The following is a 21,130-nucleotide window of genomic DNA, read 5'->3' as shown; positions in this document are numbered from 1 at the left end:
TCAGCTTTACTCCTGTTTACCACAGTAGGCATCTCACTACTGACATCACCAACTCCAGGACAGGTATATTTCTATTGCCACTGTGGCAATATTGCACTTAAGCACAGAAAAGACTGTTGGGGTATTGCTACATTTAAAGTATTTCAGCTTTTAAAAACTATCTTTTCATTAAAGGCTGTATTTGCAAATAAAATGCTTTGCAAAAAAAAAAAAATGCATTAACTTTATTCCAATGAGGACACAAAATAAAGATTTTTGAAAAACAGCTACTGCCAATATACTTGTTACTTAAGAGCAATCATCTTTACCTGTGTGACAAACCAGTCTGACTAGAGTGAAAAACTAGTAAAATTTTGCTCAATTCAGACAAACATATCATTACAGACATCTCCTTTTTTCCAAGATTTCACAACCAGTTCCCAGTGACAGAAATGCAAAGTAACAAAGCAGAAGCTATCCATGAGAAACATAAACCATCCATACTCCGGTTTTTAGCACAAAATCAATAAGGAACTGAAGGAGCAGAATGGACTGAATGAACAAGAAGGAGCTGATTAAAAGGAGGATCCTCCCACTAGCAATAACAGCACTTAATAGTGTCCACTTATAAAGACTCTATGCCCAAGAGTACTCTGGGGAAAAAAAAATAAAAAAAGAGTAGAGAGTTATTTGCAAATGCTACAGACTTACTTAATATTAAACTAGAATAAGAACTATTCTGTTGAACAGACACATACTTGTCAGCCCTTGCTCAAACCTGTTGCTGAGCCCCAATGCTTCAAGTCCAGAAGGGGTTGTACAAGTGCACTGCAGGAGAAGTTCCATTGGTGCCACTTGTATTATTCTGTGTGTAAAGCCCAGTCTTTGCAAATCCCACTCTAGGTCCCAATGGGACTGTAATACAGCTGTAAGCACCTCTGACAACACAAAATATCTTAGCATGCGATTGTTTTCAACCTCGATTTGCAGACACCTTGAGACATAAAATTATAGAGTGTTAAGAATAGCAAGGGACCTATAACTTACTTATTTCTAAGAGGACTTCTAAAAGAAGATGAAAAAGGAAGCCTGGAGTTAGGGGTCTTAAATATGCTGCAGTGTGGGCCACAAAACTGACAAGTTAGAAAATAAGAGCTTCAGATTAATGACATCCTATAACAAACACACTCAGTCCTTGCATTGTGTTACTCAAATGCAAAGCTTTGACAACTACCACTTAATTCCTCTGAATAATACAGAAATAGATGCTGGCAGAGAAATACCTGCCAGCATGTCAGATAACAGAAATTAAGGAATTGTGTCTAAATGCTCATTATTTAGGGACATTTAAAAGGAAAGTGGTTCAATAATATAACAAAAATGTAAGATTTAATTTAACCCTTTATGCAAACCGTGACCTGCTGAAAGGCTTGGTTTCACTTTTGCATTTCGATTCTGTGCCTTGACTCTATGATTTTTTCAGCTTTAAAGTGACAGAATGTTGTAGATAAGATAATCAATAGTAATTAGTAATAGCTGTGGGATTATATAGCTCTTTTTTTTATACAACTCCAGAGACACCTGTTGACACAATATTTAATGAACAAATTCAGGTAATCAGTAGAGAAAGAGCAGTATCACATACCTCCAAAATAAACATGAAAGAAGACACTAGGTTATTACTTACCAGAAAGCCTCCACCTAGAATGCCATGAAGGCACTCCACATACTTGCTGAGGTGATGCTCTGAAGCAAACCTTGTTTCACCATTGGGAAAATAAAGTAAAATGTTGGCCACAATGCAGAGGAGGGCAAGGATGAGCAACTTATAACCAACACATCTAGCACACTTTCCAAAAGACATATTTTCAACTTTAAAAATCTTCCTTCAACTTCTCCGATTCAACCTATCTCACACCTGTCCACACCTAAAAGAAGATCAGTGTTTATTCTCACCTCCTTAAATACCAGGGATTACCTAACTACCTAGATGACGTTTACAACCCTTCCTAACCACCATTCCCAATTGCAGAGTGAGAGAGCAGGGATGGCAGAACACCACCGCCCTTTAAAAATGCATTAATTGAAGATGAACCAAATGCAATGAAGGAAATATTGAATACTAGGTGATTTCACACAAACATATGATGCCTGGAATAATCACTGGTGAACATGATTAGGTGTGAACAACAGGCTTAAACCACAACACAAGTACTGTTAGAAACTGAAGGAAAAATGTTTTGTTTTCTTTGTTAGAAGCAGCTTTGAATTTTAGGTTTATAGGCTGATTCAGAACAACCTGAAGCCAGGGAAAGACTTGGCTGACTTAACAGCACTGAGTCAGAGTTTTGGGTACAAACAGAAGAAGGTCTACAGCAATGAGAAGTATGTAGAGCAACCTCTCATTTTGCTATCCTGTTGATGGAACAACAGAAAACTACACCAGGAGGTTGGAAAACAAATAAAAGGAACAGGTAAGCTTCTTAGGAGTGTCCTTGTTCTTTCCATTATAAGACAAGCTGAATTTATATTAACAGTTAGTTAGTAAATGGTTTGGTAACAACTAAACCAAGTGAACACTCATGAAAAATACTGCTTTAAAAAAAAAGCAGGATTATAAAAGAGTCCTTGCACTGAAATATCATGTATAGAAACACACACAAAAAGAAAAATGCCAAGAAAGAGATTGTATCCAAGGTTTCCAGATGGTGTTTCATGTACCAGTAATATTAATTTCCATAGTAAACGGAGATACAAAGTGCACTATAAAAATTAAGATCTAGCCTTTTCTCTTTTCCCTCTTGCAAATTTTTCTACAATAGCCCAGAACCTTTTTCTTCAGACACAGCTCAACACAAAGGTGTGAGCCTGTCATGCCTACTGCCTTCACACGGCAGGTAGGAGGTAACTAAAATGCATAGGGCCAGACTACATCCAGGTGGTGCTGCTGCTGCTGCCATCATCACAGTACAATGTAATTCTCATTGCAAAACCAGAAGCTAGACAAATGGAGTTTGGGAATGTACAGGATATTAGAAGTCTATAATGAAACTTTAAAAAAAACATTCAGGTTTCGTTTTTGAAGGTGGGGTGTATTTAATAACTAAATAACACAGTAGACACAAGCCCAAGTCAAAACCATGGTATTCTTGCAAGAGATGCGTGCAACACTTATGCTGAGAAAGAGTGTGCAAAAATAAAAGGTGGGGGGTGAAGCAGGGGAAGAGAGCAGGCTGGTGCAGCTATGGCTTAGTGATGTAACTTCTCCGGGTATTGTAGATCCTGACCTTGGAGACTTCCTTCATTATGAGAAATATCCTCCAATTGTACAAACATAGTCTGGCCATTATTGTGTGCTTCACATCTAATGACCAAAACAACCCTAAACATTATTCTGCAAGTTTCCTCTGCAGAAGACAGATGCTCAACTGAAAACTTCCTTGATTTTTTTTGGGGCTAAAAAGCTCCAACCACTCCTTTCCCAAAACTCACCACCCAATACCCTTCCCCCCACCTCAACAACCACACCAACATATTGCCTGTGGGACATAGATATAAAACCCTAGCCCTAACCATATATTTGAAAACTTGCAAATTTGTTCTATTTACAACTTAAATAATGGTTTTCTAAATACTTCATTGAAAAAAAATTACATCACCAAGAACTCCCTGTATTTAAAATCAATTCTACATTTAAAATGTCTTCCAATGACCTTGAAAACAGTGTGAAGAAAGAAAGAAAGAAACAAAACAAGCACTGTATTGGATGCAAATACAATTTTTTTATATTAAAAGATCTGGTCAGATGTGAGTCAAGGGGGCTTCACTAATGCCACTGTGTCATTTGGACACCCTATGGGTACAGCTTCTACCAGAAAGACTAATCAGAATATGACTTTTCTTTGCAGAATTTCTGATGGTCCCACCCACCATCAGAAAAAGGTTAATGGGGGAAAGTGACTCTCATGGAAGTACTGGCAGGATGAGGTAAGTGTATGGTATCTGCAGGTGAGACACAGCATAGGAAAAAATGGCACAGGCTTCACAGACTCATTTGGAAAGACTGGGCAACACAACATATGTATTTACACAGGTTATTAGTTCCCACTTGTATTCTCTTGTAATAGGTTGCCGCTCATGGAGGCCAATGCTAGCTCAGACAATTGCTGGCAACATAGTGGGAATGTGTGGTCACCTGTTGGCTAAACTAAGGGCAGGCTCTTGGCCAGCTGTGCAGACAGAGCTCCTGGTGACCTTAGGACAACTCCAACTCTCTTTGACCCATCCATGCTGCCATCCATTTCTCAATGTCCAAATGATGCATTACCCACGTTTTCCAGTAATCATCCACAAAAACACTGTGATGCAGCTCTAACTGTCCTCACCACCTCTCAAGCATACATTGGTTAACAAACTCAACCTGGACAGTCACAAGAGGAAACTGCTCATCATGAAGTCCTTGATGCCTATGGTCTCCTGGCCACAGACAGAAGAAAGTCTCCAGATTATTTTTATTAATTAGATCACAACTCCTCAGATGAACTTATGAGCTACTTATGAACACATGCACCTACCTATTGTTATGAGACCAATTGCACCCAACACAGCTGTAACACACATGAGTGTGCTTGCCTGATATCTCTGTCACCACTTAGAGACAGAAAACTGATCTGAACCATAGAAGTCAGCTTGGAGTGAATGCTCACACTTCTATGTAACAACACACACTGACACATACAGAGAACATTTAATTTATTAGTAATAATGCTGACCTAAGAAGGAGTCAGCAACTATGCAACAAAATTAGTTTTTCCATTTAACCTACCAGTTTGGAGACTGAAAAGCTTACAATCAGGGCAGAGCTACCACTAAATGAGTGTACAGAAATCCCTCTCTTTAAAGAAGAACCCATAAACCTTACTTAAGAACAGCTGTTACTGACCCTGTACTTGCAATACCACAATCAAATAAACCACTTCAAACACTGTTTTCTGGTGACATACAAAAACCAAGCTGTAGCCTGCATTCATTAATTCTTCCAACAATGTTATTATGATAAAAGTAGGACATAGGACAAACAAATCCTTTTTCTATTTCTGAAACAGCCTGTAGATGAAACCTTGGTCTTGCAAAATGGCCAGCAAAAGTTTATTTCCCTTGGACTGCACTATTTACACACAGGTTTGCATTTTAGATTTCTAGTCTATCCCTAAAAGTGTGATATTTTTGCAAAAGTTAAACAAGCATAAGGCATTAGCATCACTGTTCTATAAGCATCCTCTTTTCTACACTGTGTGTTTGTAAGGGCTGTATGGATCAGAAAACTGGCATCAGCTTAGCATACAAAGTCTACATAGCACAGCACAAGGAACAGATTTACGGCTCACAGTGTCACTGACATCTCTCCTCCCCTGCAGTAATCACAAAAAAACAGATGTTGAAAACATGGAACAAAAATTACCAGCGTTATGGCTTTGGGTCTTGTGGTTCAAAAGTCAGTCATTAATTACCTTTATGTTTTTCATAAAGTGATCCTGTTGGTAATGAATGTCTAATACAGAAGAAAAAAACCAAAAAGACTACCTCTATCATACCATGTATTTTAGATCTGTAAGCTCAAAAAAAGGAAAAAATTTGAAAATCATGAAATTATTTTCCTTCCTACATTTTTTTTCCTTAGCATATGCTTCATACATTGCTCATGCAGTCTTGCATCTGGAATTAGCCATTAGTAAGCTCATGCCAATTAAATGTTCTAATTATACTTGTTGAGCAATCCCACAACTGTTGCTTTGTCTGGGAACAGTCTACATATTGATTCCATAGCAACAAGATGGGAAATGAATGCTAAAATTTAACATGTCTTTCACACTAGCATGATTGATATTCCAGCATGTTGTCTTTACTTGCATATCTTTCAGCATCAGTAGCAGTTGAATCAGACATCACAATCAGAAAAGCAAATCAGACATGATCACAAGATTCTTAAAACATGATTTCCTAAACTGCAATCACACCCTTCCACAATCTTTGCTATCTTTATTCAAACTGGAATTCTGAAATCTATTTAACAATATTCACTCAGCACACAGAATCTTTGCTACAAGATGTTCTTTAAAATGGCTGTCAATGATAAAGCCAACTATTTCATGGTCGGGTTCCTCCAAGGGGTCTCAAAAATGTTATACAAAGGTAGCACACATTTTAAGTACAAAACATTATTTTAAAAATACATTAAAAAACAATTAAAAAGAACCAATTTAAAACCATCATTAAAAAACAGTCTACAGAGGATCCTTTTTCATCTAAGCAACATTTAAGGGAGAAAACAGAAGAAAATAACATTTAATGCTGATAGTGATTTAATTAATTCTTAGTCTTTTTTTAAGGTAACATACTGGAACAACACAACTGAGACTTTATGCTCTGTAAATTTACAAAACGTGTCTACCATGTGGTACTATATACAGCACTCTACTGCAGCTGCTCCATTCACAAGGGTTTTCAAACTCACAGATATGGTGCCATTCTAATGAATTGCAATTGGCTTGGAGGATGGGGGAATACTAATTTCCTGAATTAGGACTTTTCTATCCTGCGGTGGTGTGTTTTTCTTTCATTTAATATTTGTTTAATATCTGTTCCCCCCCCCCAACCCCCCAATCTCCTCCTCTCCCCAGTGTCAGTCTTCCCTAGCTCTCCCCTAGCCCCCTCCTCAACTTCCAGACCTTTCCCTGTCTATTTAGTGAGGCTCAACACTCTATTGATCCATTTGTACTATTCCACCCCCCTGTTTCCCCTGATAGGTTTGTGATATGTTAGTTCTGTCCTAAACTCCTCCCCTGCTATTCCCTTAGTGGTTACTGTTCCTACACCCGTCCTCCTGAGTTCTGTATAAAACCTCTGCTCCCGCCCCCGAGGGGGTCTTAGGCTCACTGAATAAAACCATCCCGTTCACCCCCCAAGTCCCGTGCCGCCTTCGTCTGTCCCCGCGCGCCACGAACTGAACTGCAGAGCTTGCAGGGGGAAGCGGCCGCCCGTTCTCTTCCCTCACCGCCCAGCCTGGCACGGCTCGGAGTGCCGCGGCGAGAGGAGCGCATGCCGCGCCACAACACTATCCCTTTGTACCATAATTACAGCTAAAAGTAGCTGTGTCATTTGTATACCAAAACACGGAATTTAGTGCTGCAGAAATACAGTTGTGTTCATTCCAGAGCAGCATTCTGTCTCGCAGCCATCTGCTCTGACTCCCAGGGGTCAGATGCTGCCCATGGGACTTTCTGTGCCCAGAAGATGGAATGCCCCAAGAACTACACCAGCTCCCTCTAGTGATAACCAGACTGTGACCAAACAGGTTCTGCCGGGCCCATTTGTGTGCCCTCTAGCTCTCAAGTCCCCTTCAATAGGGCCTGAAATACTGCCTTCAGACGAGAGGCATCTGCCGTCGGTGGAAGACCACAACGCTCAGTAACAGCTCCTGGTGGCACGGGAGCCAGGCACAAGGCACTCTTTACAGAAGAGGAACTGAACTAAGGCATCATGCCCACCAAGTCAAACCTTGAGGCTTTGACAGGACAAGTGAGATTTGGTTTAGGTGTTAGTTCCAAAAGAGAGTTCTTCCAAGAACACTTATAAATGTTAAGTTAAAAAAGAAAATAAACTAACTTTCTTCTTTTACAGAAAAGTAGTCCTGCTTTCTGCTCTCCATAAGCACAAAGACAAAGGAAACAAAACAAACCGGAAGTTTCTTCTAAAGGTGAGGAGGAAAAAATCCCTCAAAAATCAAAATACCACAGTCTTTCCCCAGCATCTGCACTGAATCAGATAGAATTTCCCTCCAAAAAGGCAGGCACCATCAGGCAGAGGAAACTGCAACCATGTCAACAACAGTACTTGCCTGTCAGCCAAAACACCCTATGCTTTTATGTGTTATACTCCATTGACTCCCAGGATCTTGATATACTACACACTGCTCTAAGATGAAGACAGAGTTACTAAAGGAGCACTACTTAGAGATGTACAAAGGGCTCAAGGAAAATTAAGATGCGTCCTGTGAAATCATTACAATTACAAAGCCATTACAGCATTCTTCTTATGCAGACCTTTCAAGTAGGTTGCAAATTAATCCAGCCTATGATTAATGTGCAATGAATAAAAATATTATCCCAACAGAAATTAGTTTACAGTCAATTTTCATTACAATTTATTATTATTATTATTTTAATTATTAAAGTTTTATCTCAATCCATCAGTTTTCTCACTATTAACCCTCTAACTGTCTCCCCATCCCATCAAGGGCAGAGTCAGCAAGCAGTTCTGTGCTGGCTGGGTTAAACCATGACAAAGTGTCTGAACAGTACATTCCTAAGTAATGCTAACAACAAGGTTCTATTAAATTTTATTGCTAGTAACTCAAGCCTGATAACACTAGGATCATGAATGAATGAATGTTGCCAAGACAGTATCTGGATTTTGTTTTTAATTATTTAAGATTACAAAACAGTAACCTGAAAAACATAAGACATTTCTACTTTTCTGTCAAAATAAAATGAAGACCCAGAATTTACAAGCTCATCTTGCAAAGATCTCAAAGATCATCCTTAACATTGTAAATTATTCTTATAAAGAGGAAAAATAAAAGTAATCACCCTTGGTTAGAGGGTAGACAGTTGTCAGGGGTATATAACTTTGCACTGCTAATGGAGTCACTTTATCTTAATGATAAAGGGTCCCAGTACCTTAGAAGTCATGAGAGATACCTTGCCTTAAAGAAAAGAGGCTCAGCTATGGCCACAGCACTTCAAGAGTAACTTCACCAACATTGCATTTGCATAGGTCTGAATGGAACTATGGCACAAGGCTGAACTTAGACTGTGATCTATGGACAAAAAGCTGACCTGCTGAGGGTAGTGAAGGTGCGCAACAACACCATCACCTCCTGGACTTGGCCAACAGACATTTGACAGTCTGTCCTCTCCTGGAATTTCACATCTGCTCTGCAGAATGAGAAAACAGAAAGAGGCAGAAGAGGCTGGAACTCTGTTCCTGTTCTCCTTTTGCATTAAGAAGGCTTTGTGTGAAACAAAACCAAGTTCCTTTAGTCAGGCAGAGCTTAACATAAATAGAAAATACATATTTTTAAAATGTTGAAAATTAACTATTCTGTCATGTAAGAGTAGCATAGTCTTCTGATCATGTTCTCACACAGTCTTCACAGACACCAGAACATGTTTTGTTGGTAAGTACTTTCTCACTTGTGGTCTAAGTTCCTAGCTATCTGGAACCAGTCCTGTTCCAAAGCCTGTGCAGTTGCATTTGAATAGAGAGCAGGCCTCAAGGCATTAGCTCAAGGATCCATCACAGTAATTAATCTCAATTCTAATGGCAATACAGTTTCAGAGCTAGATTTCCTGCTGCTTGAAACACAGAAAATAAAGCTTAGCATGCATGAAAGTTCTGTCTTAGTTAAAAATTAACTACTATATACCTATAAGACAAAATTTCCCCCTGTATTGTGAACTGTCCTACTGGAACCAAAGGATATATTCATACAGGCAAATGACAAAAATAGGATCCTAATCCATACTCACCTTCTTGAAGCAAAGGACTGTATTAGGCTAGATGCCTCACATTAGTACAGCACTGGAGAACTTTAAGGAGAGCAATTCCAGATTGGTAGTATAAACCATAAGGAGGCAGCCCCATGTTGTGCCAAGGCATGTTTAGATGAGATATTTGAACAATTTCTTTGCTAAAAGATTTGCCCAGCCCTATGGTGGAGTCCCCAGCCCCAGAGGGATTAAAAAGCTGTGTAGATGTGGCACTTGGGTACAATGGTTAGGGTGGCAGTGCTGGGGGAATCATTGGACTCAACAGTCCCAGAGGGCTTTAATAAACTGATTCCGTACTTCTATGATAATCTGAAACAATCAAGACACACCAAGGTTTAGATAGACACTTGGAAATGACAGGTGTTACCATATGAAAGAAAAAATACTACATGGAGCCAAGGTCCTCTAATAGCTGTATGGAGTCAAAGTCCTCTAATAACTATATAATGCCTATATCCATAAGACATTTCAACTTTATAACTAATAATTGGTTAGGTTCAAATACAATCCTGACAATAAGTTAAAGTAAACACATCTATCTAAAGTATACAAACCCAGACTAACACAGCCTGTTACTTACACACATGGTAATTTCTACCTCTGCATAAGTAATCACTGTGCTCATGGATTTTCTTCTGTTCCTTTTATAAAGCTGTCATTATGCAAAGCATTAAGATGATTTTTAGCTACAAGATCTTACTAAGCATGGACTTTATTGAATTTGATCTGAATGCAAACCCCATCAAGCTCCAATATTTAATTTCTGCTCTCAAATACACTAATGAAACAAAACCCTGAAATAGAAAGATCACTGCTGACAACTAGCTCATTGGGAAGCAGAATGGCATGGTGGGTGCTTGGAGAGCTTCACTTTAGGGTCCTTCTTCCACTCTCTGCTCTACACACACTGGCATCCCAACTTTTCCTACATCTGTACTCTAAAAGCAGTGTTGTTTGCTCCACTTTTAAAATGTGCTTCTGAACACAATGATTTGCCCCAGCCTCTAAAATCTACTTCTTTTCTTTGACAGGACCAAAGCATGACCCACTCCTCCTGGCCACCCACTCCAACAACAAACCCAAGCAGCCAGCTAAATCCATCCCAATGGAAGGAATTCCCTCTCCCTGCCACAAGGCTCTGACACAATTATCCCCACACCTGCTGGAAATTAGTGTCAGTTCTGAGGCGCCTTTGCAAGTGTCACTACAAACCATGTCATGATAGATCAAGCACTTCCATTCCTCTTCCAGCATACATCATCCTGATCTCAAGCTAACCCAAATTATCTTGCTAAGTCTATGAAAACCTTGTGAAGTTTTATGTCTGCTTTCAAAGATGCTATGTACCTGGATGTTTTGGTTTTAGTACTGCTGAACACACAAATGTTCCCTCATTAAAGACAGTCAATTCACTTGTCCAACAGGTAGCCCATTATGTTTAAGAGTCTGTCCTGTGTTGCTCAACCTGGACACAACTGTCATGGATGTAATTAAAAAGTTTCCCCAAGTAAAGGCTACAAGCATGGGTGTGGATGTAGCCAGGTATTTCAAAATAGTCTCTGTGAGCCATGCTGTGGACTTCTGTTTCTTTCTAAAAATACCTCTTAATAGGCAATGTATGTGCCACTGAACGAATGACTAAGAGCTTTTTCCTGCAAGCCCTGGATTAGATGGAATGCTGGTGTTTGGTGTTACAGGGTACTGTGTCTAAGAGGCAGGTGTGCAGAGTATGCTGACCTGCCTGCTGTGAAAATGCAGCTCATAACTTCTAATAGAAGCCTTCCCTTTTCCTACTCATTTTGCAACCCAACTATCATTATATAGCCTCACTATAAAACAGAAATGCACAAGTTTTCAGAAGTATGAGGAATATTAGGAAGTATAAGTAGGCAAGACTGAAATATCTAATAATAAATAAATATCTAATAAAAAAATTTAAAATGCAACTCTGCTTTTCTAAGTATAATACTTATGAGGCATACCTAGACATTCAATCATATCTACACCTTTTGGGTAGAAGCATTCCAACTGAAAAATAACTTGGGAACAAACTCTGTGTGTATCAAATGCACTAGAATATTATGTAGAACTAAGCATATTGGTCTTTTTTTTTTTGGTGGGTTTTTTCCTAATATTCTTACTACATTGTAACAACTGCTATGCATTTAGCAGAAATGCCTGTTATCAGGGATAATGATTGGAACAGTCAAGAAAACAGAGATCACTTTTTAAAAAGCCTTTGTCTTAAAATTCACATATTTGTTACTTTTTAAAAGTCTAACAGAAGTTCTGAAAACACCTGCTTCCACATCATTACAGGTATGACCTAAATGCACCACCACTAAGGAAGTATCATTTCTACGGTCTACCAGCACTGTTCAGAAGACTTCCTGTTTTCAAGTGGAACAGGGGGAAAATACCCACTCAGTATGCACCATCAAGTTCAGTAGCAGATTTCTCACCATTTAAATCTAAAAAGCACAGTGCATTCTTAGTGATTGCTTCCAGCATAACACAGCTGAACAGGCATGGGAATTCCTCGGTGATCTCCACAAAGGAGAAGGCAGAGCAAATACATCTGCCATCTGTCAAGTCATAGCTTCAGACAGAAAGTCACCACCTGGGCTTGTCCCAAAGAGCATCAGGCAAAAAGGACACTGTTTTCAGGGAGGAAACCGAAAGCTCCTGTGTGAGCAGCACAGCACAGGTACTGCACAGAAACAGTGAAGGAACACAGAGCCAGGCTAAAGCACCAAGTACCACTAATCGCAGAAGATCTCTGCATGAGGGCTATGTGTTTTCTGGAAAGACATACAACTTGTACGTTCTTGCTGAATTGTTGTTCGTGCTGCAAACTGGTTGCTGTCTACACATCAAACCCCAAGGGGATTTCAACTAGTGTATTGTGATTTTCAGCATCTTGAAATTCAGGTCACTTACTCTGTTGCCTAAATAGAAATAAGAAATAGAAAAACCCATGTCCCTCAGTGACTTTCATTTAAAGACAGACAAAAACTAAAAAAAGCTAGGAATTTTGACAAAATCAAAGTGCATATCTGCTGTGTCTTGGAGAAATTGGTTCTAAATGTGAGCATAAACATGGCTCTGAAGCAGCTATTAAGCTAGAGCTTCTTTTGCTGTTCGATGCTAGAGAAATGGCAATTTTATCCCATACAAAAGAACATATAAAAGGGCTTAGCACTTTCAAAGCTGTTATCAAATTCACAGGATGAGCCCTACATTGTAATTAAAGAGACTAATAAGTCAGTAAAAACAGCAAAATACAAATATAAAGCTGGGAATAAAGACCTCGTGTTCAGATGACAATTCCTGTAGCAAGTCAGGTAGTTTTGAGCTAGTATTGATATGTATATTTCAAGAGTATACAATAACTTTACTCAAAAAAGGCTAGGGTGTGACAAGAGCTGAAGCCCTTGCACAAGATCATATAGCAACAACCATCAGAGAAGCCAAGGAGAATCCTGACAGGCCACTTAAGTGCAACCTGGAGCGGTACTATGACACGTACTGGCGCTGATCTAAAAGAACCTACTTTGCTACAACCAGGTTGTAAAGGCATATTAAGGTTTTGAAACATATTCATCAGTTAAAAAATAATTTTAGTCCACATTTCAGAAAGGTAGTGTTATTCCCAGTGCCTCTAAATGGTGTGAGAATTGGTTACCAAGAAGTTGACAAACTTATAGCAATATCCTACACACTGAACTTGAAACACTATTAAAACAGACCCTTGGTACCACATATGTAATTTCAGTCTGGAGTGCTAAAATCACTCCAGACCAGTAGAAGTACAAGAGGGAAAGTGAAACAGAGAGACACTTCAAAAAGAGTTTAATCAAACTATTTGCACTTAATCTAACCAGGGACTTCTCTTGACAATAACAGCTGGATGAAACTCGGCCCACCAGTACAGCCCCCAACAGTAAACTCCCTGTATTCTTCTGAGATCCTGTTTACACTCATTTCCTGATATTGGCCATAGCATTCCTGTGGTCCTGCTTGGGCTGGATCAGAGAACTAATGAGGGTGAAAACTTGCCCAGTGGTGGAAATTACAAGTTACAAGTTTACAATCCACTTGTGTTCAGCCAGATCAGCCTGTCTGCAAAGGGCAGTTGCACAGCTTCCAAGGAGCCAGCACCATGCCTGCTCCCCTGGGTGCTGGTGGAAGCTCAGCTGGACACTGCTGTGCCCACAGCCACAAGGAGGCCAGCTCCGCTGCCAGGGCTATGGACAGGAGCCCTGCAGTCTGGAGCAGCCCAGGCACTACTCACTACCAAAAATGTGCTTTCTGTCCTCTTGGTGAAGTACCAAAAGCACAACAAAGGGAGCAGGGGAAGAAACTGGAGAGTATTAACAAAGTGCCAGAGAGGATGAATCTGTATTCAGTCTTTTTCAGATCCCTGTTTCTGTAGAACAGAGGCACCTGCTGCAGCATTCCTTGCATCAGCGTCTCACTTGCAGAGGTGATGGTGCTGTGCATGGGGACACGGGGGATGACCAGGAGATAGTTAAGGAGGCAGAGCCATGGCCATGGGGAAGTGGTAGCAGAAGGCAGCACATCTCAAGGGTGCAATTGATCTCTGGCCTTGGTGACAGGAGGAGATGGTAGAAAAGGCAGTTAAAGTGACAGACAGGAAAAACAGAAATCATGAACCCTAAGGTCTGCCACAGTCCCTTGACCTCAGGCTAGCTTCAAACACTCGGCATAATTTTTCACAATTAAATACAGATAACTAACTATAATTATCTATTTTTTAAAATTGAATTTATTTCTAATTTCTTGCTAATCACTGTAAGACCAGAATTAGGCTCTTGGAATCTGAATGTTTGCACTGTTAGGATCCATGGCAGCCCTTACATAAAGATAAACAGAGCAGAAGCACTGCACCTTTGCAATCACACAGTACACTTCATCCCAGTTCCCTGGTATAAATGCAGGAGATGCATTATCTGTCAAAACAATATGGGAGTGTTCTGAAAGGAACAGGGTACAGCCTGGTACCATGCCATTAAATATTAACACAAGTGATAACTAATCTACTCAAGGTGAATCAACTCTGACCACAGTTTTAACCATTTACCAAAATAAAAAAAAAGTTTAATAAATCAAGACTAAGCACATAAATGGCTATAAAACATGCTACATTTTAGTTTTGTGAGAAAACATATATGTGAAAAAGATTCAAATTTTATTTTGCTGCTTGAAAAAAAATGAAAAGAAAAAAATTTGTAATCAACCCCGAGCTTGCAGTTCTAACAATTTCACAAAACCCAGTGTTTTACATTCAAATTGGATTATTTCCCTGGCTTTAGAAAACAAACCACTAACCCATACATGATAAATTTCAAAAATAAACTGCATCCTGGTAAATGTCTCTCTGGGTTTTCCAACTGCATGGTAATCAACATCGAATTTGATGCAGAAGCATCAAGCTGAAATAGAAGCAAGAGGTTATTTTTCAGAATAGACTAATAGTTACCTGTCTCTATCACACTTCTAAACACAATAAAAAATCAAGAGAGAAAGAGAGAAAGAGAATTGCATTATGTTTCCTGCAGCTGAGATCCTGTATGAGCTTTTAGCCTGGATGAACCTGCACTATCAACAGGCTCACTCTCAATTACCTGTTTATTTTTTGCTGACATTTGGTTCTCAGCAATCTGTAACATTACATTTCATACACAACAATCTGTTTGTGATATGGAAATTTATTGTAGTTGCCCACTTAGGCCTTTCTGTGCAGTTGTATCTTCCACTCTGTTCAGCCTTACTGACACAAAGTTGTTCGTAAGGCAGAAAGAGCTGCCATGGCTGAAAGACCCTGTTAATTAATCTATTACGGTAATTTTTCCTCTCAATAAGGGTAACTGGTATTATTTCAGTGATGCAACAAGAAAAACAAACCTGTTGTTCCCTTCTGTAGATTTCCTGCTTTAGGGAGAAAGGTATCAGTAAATAGCCTTGCATGACTTTTTTACAGCTCATGGTAGAGTTTGAACTAAAGTGGTGAAAAGGAATTCATTATTTGTGTCAACTTTGAGAACCCAAGTGAAGGTCCAGCTATAAAACTGAGTACAACCTTTTCCTGACAATAAAGGGTTTTTACTTGTTTTGAAACAAAAAGATCTGATTTAAAATACAGGTTTAAAGTTTGAAAATCAAGACTGTCAAATTATTTTAGAAACGCATATCATGCCTGTATTCACTATGTTGACAAAATGAAATGATTCATGTAAGTCTCAGAAAATAAATTTTAAACTATAGAGTATAATAAAAGACACATCTGTGAAGTAGTTAACACATTCTAACTCAGTGTACAACATACTACACCTAAAAACCATATGGGCTTTCAATGAGGGAGTTACAGCTAATTTGGTTTCAAGCTGGGACAAACTTGGTCTGCAAAAAAAAAAAAAAAAAAAAAAGGAAGGTGTGATCAAATGAAGGGAGAGCTAGAATGTCCTTTTGTTTAGTAACAACTTAACAACAGAACCCAAAAAAGATACTACATAGTGACAATGACAAGAATTATGATGTAAGAAAGGACAGGGCATGCCCAGAGGCAAGATTTCCATTGCTAAGGTTCATTTGAAGCTTAACGTGGATACTGTAACCAGCTGTATAATTCTACTCCTAGCCTAGCAAATGTAATAGTAGCTTATCCATAATCACCAGGCACAAGCAGTGCCTAACACAAACCAGTTGCCTTAGACCATCTGGATGTCTATTTACAGAGCAACCACTTTGCTGCTGTACCTACTGTAGATTTCACGATTGCAAAGGGATGTAGTGGAGGGTGAGGGAGCAGCATGGAACCTGCACCCCCACTCCTGTGAATTCTCCAGACACAGGGGCAGGGCAAGCTTCTCAAAGCTGCAACAGCACAGAAAGAACTGAAGGGGAGAAGGTGTGGAGGTTGTCGCATCTTCCCTCTGAAACTCTAACTTAGAAATCCAAGCTAAGAAAAAGCACTAATTGTCTGATAACAGGAATAGCATGGCATTTCTTTGCTCTGTGGGCTTTTCTTTGGAGAGCTGTCTTTGGGGCTGTCAGTAGACAACATATAATTCACAAAACCCCCAAGTTTTTAAACATTTGCAACCAGTTCATAAAAAGAACACAAGCTTTCACAAAATTTGTTGGAAATTAGACTTAACGTTGCATGATCTCAGTTTTTAAATTTACTTATTAACTGAGAAATCAATGAATTACTACAACAGTGCAAAAGCAAATGCTCAGCCTCAGATCTCTACTACTGCAGTGACTAGTTAATAAATCCACTGCAGGCAAGGCCACAAACATGTAGTCTACCATTGCTCTTCATGAGCCTGTGGAGTTTATTGCTGATAATAGGAATACAGGAACTCCAAGGTCAAGCCACCAGCAACTTCAGCATATTATGTAAAATAATAGCATTTAAATTGTGGGTGAAGAAGGATTTGGGTAAGACAATTCCTCATTTCTTCTACAGCAAGGCTTCCCACAGAAGTTTGTGGGAGCCATGGATACATCCAAGGTATGCAACTACATTCTTAATACATTAACTAAAAACTAGATTTTTTTTTTTTTGAAAAATGAATAAAAAGTCACAGCTGTGAGTTCTAGGCATTGCACAGCTAAAAGCCCAACCAGCTTCTTCCTTTAGAATTTCTTGATTCTTGCTATCAGAAGAGAGAGGCATAGAAAAACATATTATTCAGTCTTGAAAATCTCTTTCTGTAATAGAATTACAGCATGAGGATAATAAAGGAAACAACTGAAGAGGAAATAAATTGTAAACCTGGACTATGACCCCACTCTTAACAAATGTCTGGGTGAAATCAGCACAGGAGGTGGACTAGCCAGCTGGAGGTGTGTTTGTGGTTATGAGTAAGATAAATATGAGGCATTATGCATCCCAGTCTCTCACCAGATGGATTAAAGAGAATGGTGTATATAACACCCATACTGTCAATCAAAAGCTGTACAGAATTGCATCTAAGTACATGAGACATACAGCTTGGAATGACCCACAGCAACCCTTAACTTTAAACACACTCAAAACTGTAACAGTCTTTCAGATTTAGCCCAAAATGAAAACAGTTCTTCCACATAAAAGGTAGCCTTCCTTCCTTTCATTCTTCATTCTGCCTTCACAAAAGCCTTAAGGCAGACATATCCCTTACAGAATTCTGGAGAAGCAAGAGAAACAAAAGAGCCAATTAGCCACCGTCATATCGTTTTCATGGAGCACATGAACAATTCAGCTGGACAAGACAAGTGGAGAATATAAAGCAAAGCAGCAGGGATGAAACTGGACAGAGAGACTGGGTTTGATGGATGTACAACACGCATCTCATTTCCACAGGAGCCAGCATATGGGGAAAGCTGTTCATCAGCGACACAAACAAGCTATAGAAAGAACGAGCTGTCTCGTTTCTACTCCCATCTCCTCCAAGACTAGAAAGAAAGATGAGAGGTAATTATTCTCTTCCAGAGCGAAAGCAAAGCAACTCCATGTAAGTTTGCAGCATTATTCCTGTTTTGCATTTGGGGCCACATAAGGTTCCTAGCTATAGTGAGTTAATGAATCTGTGAAAGGATTTGCATCTCAATTACTCTGGTATCTAGCAAGGGGTAAGAATGCACAGGCTTTATCTCTGGCACCTACCTTCCCTTAGGGCTATGTGTACACTTGATGTCCGCATCCCAGTAAAGACAGAAGCAATCTCCACCTGCACCAGCACTGAGGGCTTGGAAACACAGCCACAGTAGCCACAGCAGCCCTCCTGGCCTTCTATCAGGTATTTGCACCAGAAAGGCTAGTAAAACCCTAGGCTGTCTGTAAGAGCCCTTGAAAGGAGCATGGGAGAGAAAAAAGCCAGCCAAATGGCCCTGTCACACACTATAAGAATCTGACTGCTTATAAAAGCAAAGACAGAAATTCCAGGTCCAGGCATATGATGCAAAAACTTAAAGATGTTTGTTGTGGCAAAAGACCCAGAGATAGGATAATTTCAAAATCCAGATATAACAAGCCTGTCAAAATCAACAATACAAGAATTGAAATCTGTCCTCACTGAATATGATGGGAGTTACGTATTTCAAGTTGTAGCCAAGATTTCACTCAAGCAACAGTAATTTCAATTTCTCATACTTTCAAAGACTTAGAGTCCTTGTACAAATATTACAACTGAAATTTTCTTGTGAAACCTCAGGTATGCTAACTGCTAGAAAATAAAACCAGAAGCAGACCAAAGCATGAAAAGCACTGGGTTTTTGTGAGGATAATACACATGGAGACACACTGTATATTGCTGCACTCTTCAGAAACACACTGAATCAGGATGAACACTGGGCTCTGAAGACATAAATCAGTGACAGAAGGTCACTTTGAGACAGAAGTTACAGAAAACCAAGCCCAGTGATAGCATCCTGTGACACTTCCCTGCAAAGCAGGGGAAGAATAAATGCATCTGGTAAAAAGAGGAAGCAGATGAATCTGTTTCTAAAATTTGAAGCAACCGGCATAGTTTCCCAGGCATCTCCTGCTTGTTTGCTTGCTTTTGTAAAGTCAAGAGGAAGAAGAAAAACAAAATTACAGCAAGAAGATGATGGTCAACGGACAGATGTGCACTTCAGCATGCATAGTGACAAGAAGAATATATGATTGGCAAATGCTGTATAGCCACTGCAAATAATAATTTGGGTGACTTGGCAAAAACTTATAACAAGACAAAGAGCACACAGGCCCACAGAGAAATAAATAACAGGTAACCCTAAAGGAAACAATTCCTTTGATCTCTCATTTCTGAAAATACCTTGGGTGGAATTTTTGTCCTCATTTTTAAAAGTACTTCAGGGGTGCTTAGATGGTCCACCACAATTCTGAAGTTCCTTTGTTTTCTCCTACAGACATTGTGGATTACAAAAAAGGCTACTTCATTAATACATAACAACACACCTTTCATACAAATAAACAAAAATACATATCACAAGATGCAAGAAATGTAACATTAGAAAAAGAAAGGTATTACCTACATATAGTTATGTAATTTTTGCTTACTTTAAAGTAATATAAATTAGAGAAGCATCAGAGATTGCTTAGAGCCCACATGCCCATTTGCTACTGGTTGACAGTTACTTTTGGACTTGTCTGCACAGTACACCTTGAGGAGAATGAAGGAATGGAATTTCATTAAAACCCTTACAGAACATGTTCCGTGTTGAAAAGGGCATTTGTGGGAAGGCTGGCGAACGGGCAGTGGGGGCACGTAAAATGGAGACATGTAAAACAGAACTGCAAAGAAGTATAAAGCTGAGTTACAGTACAGATGGATACAGTAGTTCTAATGTGCCTTCCAGCCCACTTCTCCTAGACATGCGTCATCAGCATACTTGGCTTTTCTGTATTCATGGTGATGTGATGTCCATGTGTCACTGAGGACACCACCCAGTCCAAGCTACATTTGCCATAAGATCTTATCTGAACTTTGACAAAGGTCAAAAAGATATGAGGGAAATATTTGTACATCAACAGTCTGTCCTCAGAGCCTGGGAGAGTCCAGCAGCTGGGGCTGGGACAGGAAAACCTGTGTGAGGAAACCCATAAGACCTAGCTTTTCCTTCAGCATCTTCCCCTCTCTGCTCTCAGGTGCCTCACATACAGCCAGCCCCCAGGTCTGACAGAAGAGCCTGGGAATAGGAAAGGGAATGAATGTATCCCATGCCAAAGCTGTGTGTATGGGTGCAATGATGGCTTTTACTTTTGTACATACATAGCCCCACTTTCACCTTCTCACTGACATGCATTGCATATCCATGCATTTCACAAGGAAGGAGCAGCTGAATCTCTGGCAAGAGGAGCAGGGTCCGCCCCCTCAGTACATCCCACTGGATGTATCCCTTTACTACACAGCTGTCAGAGCTGGAGGGCTTTTTGGAGTTCTCCAAAGAACACCTTGTGCTAATGTGATCCTTCACTGCAAGGAGGATTTGGGTCACATGAAGGGAGATATTTTTCAGCTCATTCTCCTTTGCACTCTCTTGAAAGAAAGAAACTTGGTGCACAATTTATCAGCCTCCCTCCAGCCCTCAATGGAACTGCACAGCACCAAGCAACAACCACATTGTGTTGCGTGTGTTAAGAACACTTTGATGCAGGAACAGCCTTCAGTACTTCTTGCTTGACATCAATGTGTCATCATATATATTTTATAAATTATTATATATGTATATATGTAAATGCATAAACACAAGTTTAGTAGCAACAGCAGAGGCTTGAGCAGACCTGTTTTCTACTAGACTAGTGTAAATTCCATCCTACCATAAATTTGTACCATCCCTCTCCCTCCTGGCTCAATTTAAGGAAGGGTCAGTACTTGTCACAAGCTTTTCAAGCTCCAGGTATCCAAACTACATTTAGAATATGTAAGCAACCACACAAATCACAAGAGCAAGAACTCATGATCTCAGGTCATAACTGTCTAATTAGTTCAGTAATTGATACAAAAAACTGATCAAGACAAACCTAGATA

At 39.6% G+C, this 21,130-nt stretch overlaps 1 protein-coding gene across 4 annotated transcripts in view; it reads right to left on the bottom strand.

Moving 5' to 3' along the window:
• TM4SF1 (transmembrane 4 L six family member 1) overlaps positions 1 to 21,130 on the bottom strand; it is a 34,963-nt gene that overhangs the window by 5,596 nt on the left and 8,237 nt on the right. For 2 of the 4 annotated variants that reach the window (XM_021544933.4, XM_085588139.1), the window contains exon 1: positions 1,667 to 19,888. The exons of the other annotated variants lie outside the window; for them this stretch is intronic. In XM_021544933.4, the coding sequence (XP_021400608.3) occupies positions 1,667 to 1,843 (177 nt within the window). In that variant the 5' untranslated portion in view covers positions 1,844 to 19,888. Of the gene's footprint in view, positions 1 to 1,666; positions 19,889 to 21,130 lie in introns of those variants that run through there. 4 annotated transcript variants of the gene reach the window in all.

The sequence above is a fragment of the Lonchura striata genome, chromosome 9, assembly GCF_050655825.1.
Source record: "Lonchura striata isolate lonStrDom1 chromosome 9, ASM5065582v1, whole genome shotgun sequence".
In the NCBI taxonomy this organism is placed as follows: Eukaryota; Metazoa; Chordata; class Aves; order Passeriformes; family Estrildidae; genus Lonchura; species Lonchura striata.
Note: the sequence above shows the minus strand (reverse complement) of the source record. Positions and strands in the feature narration are given on the sequence as shown.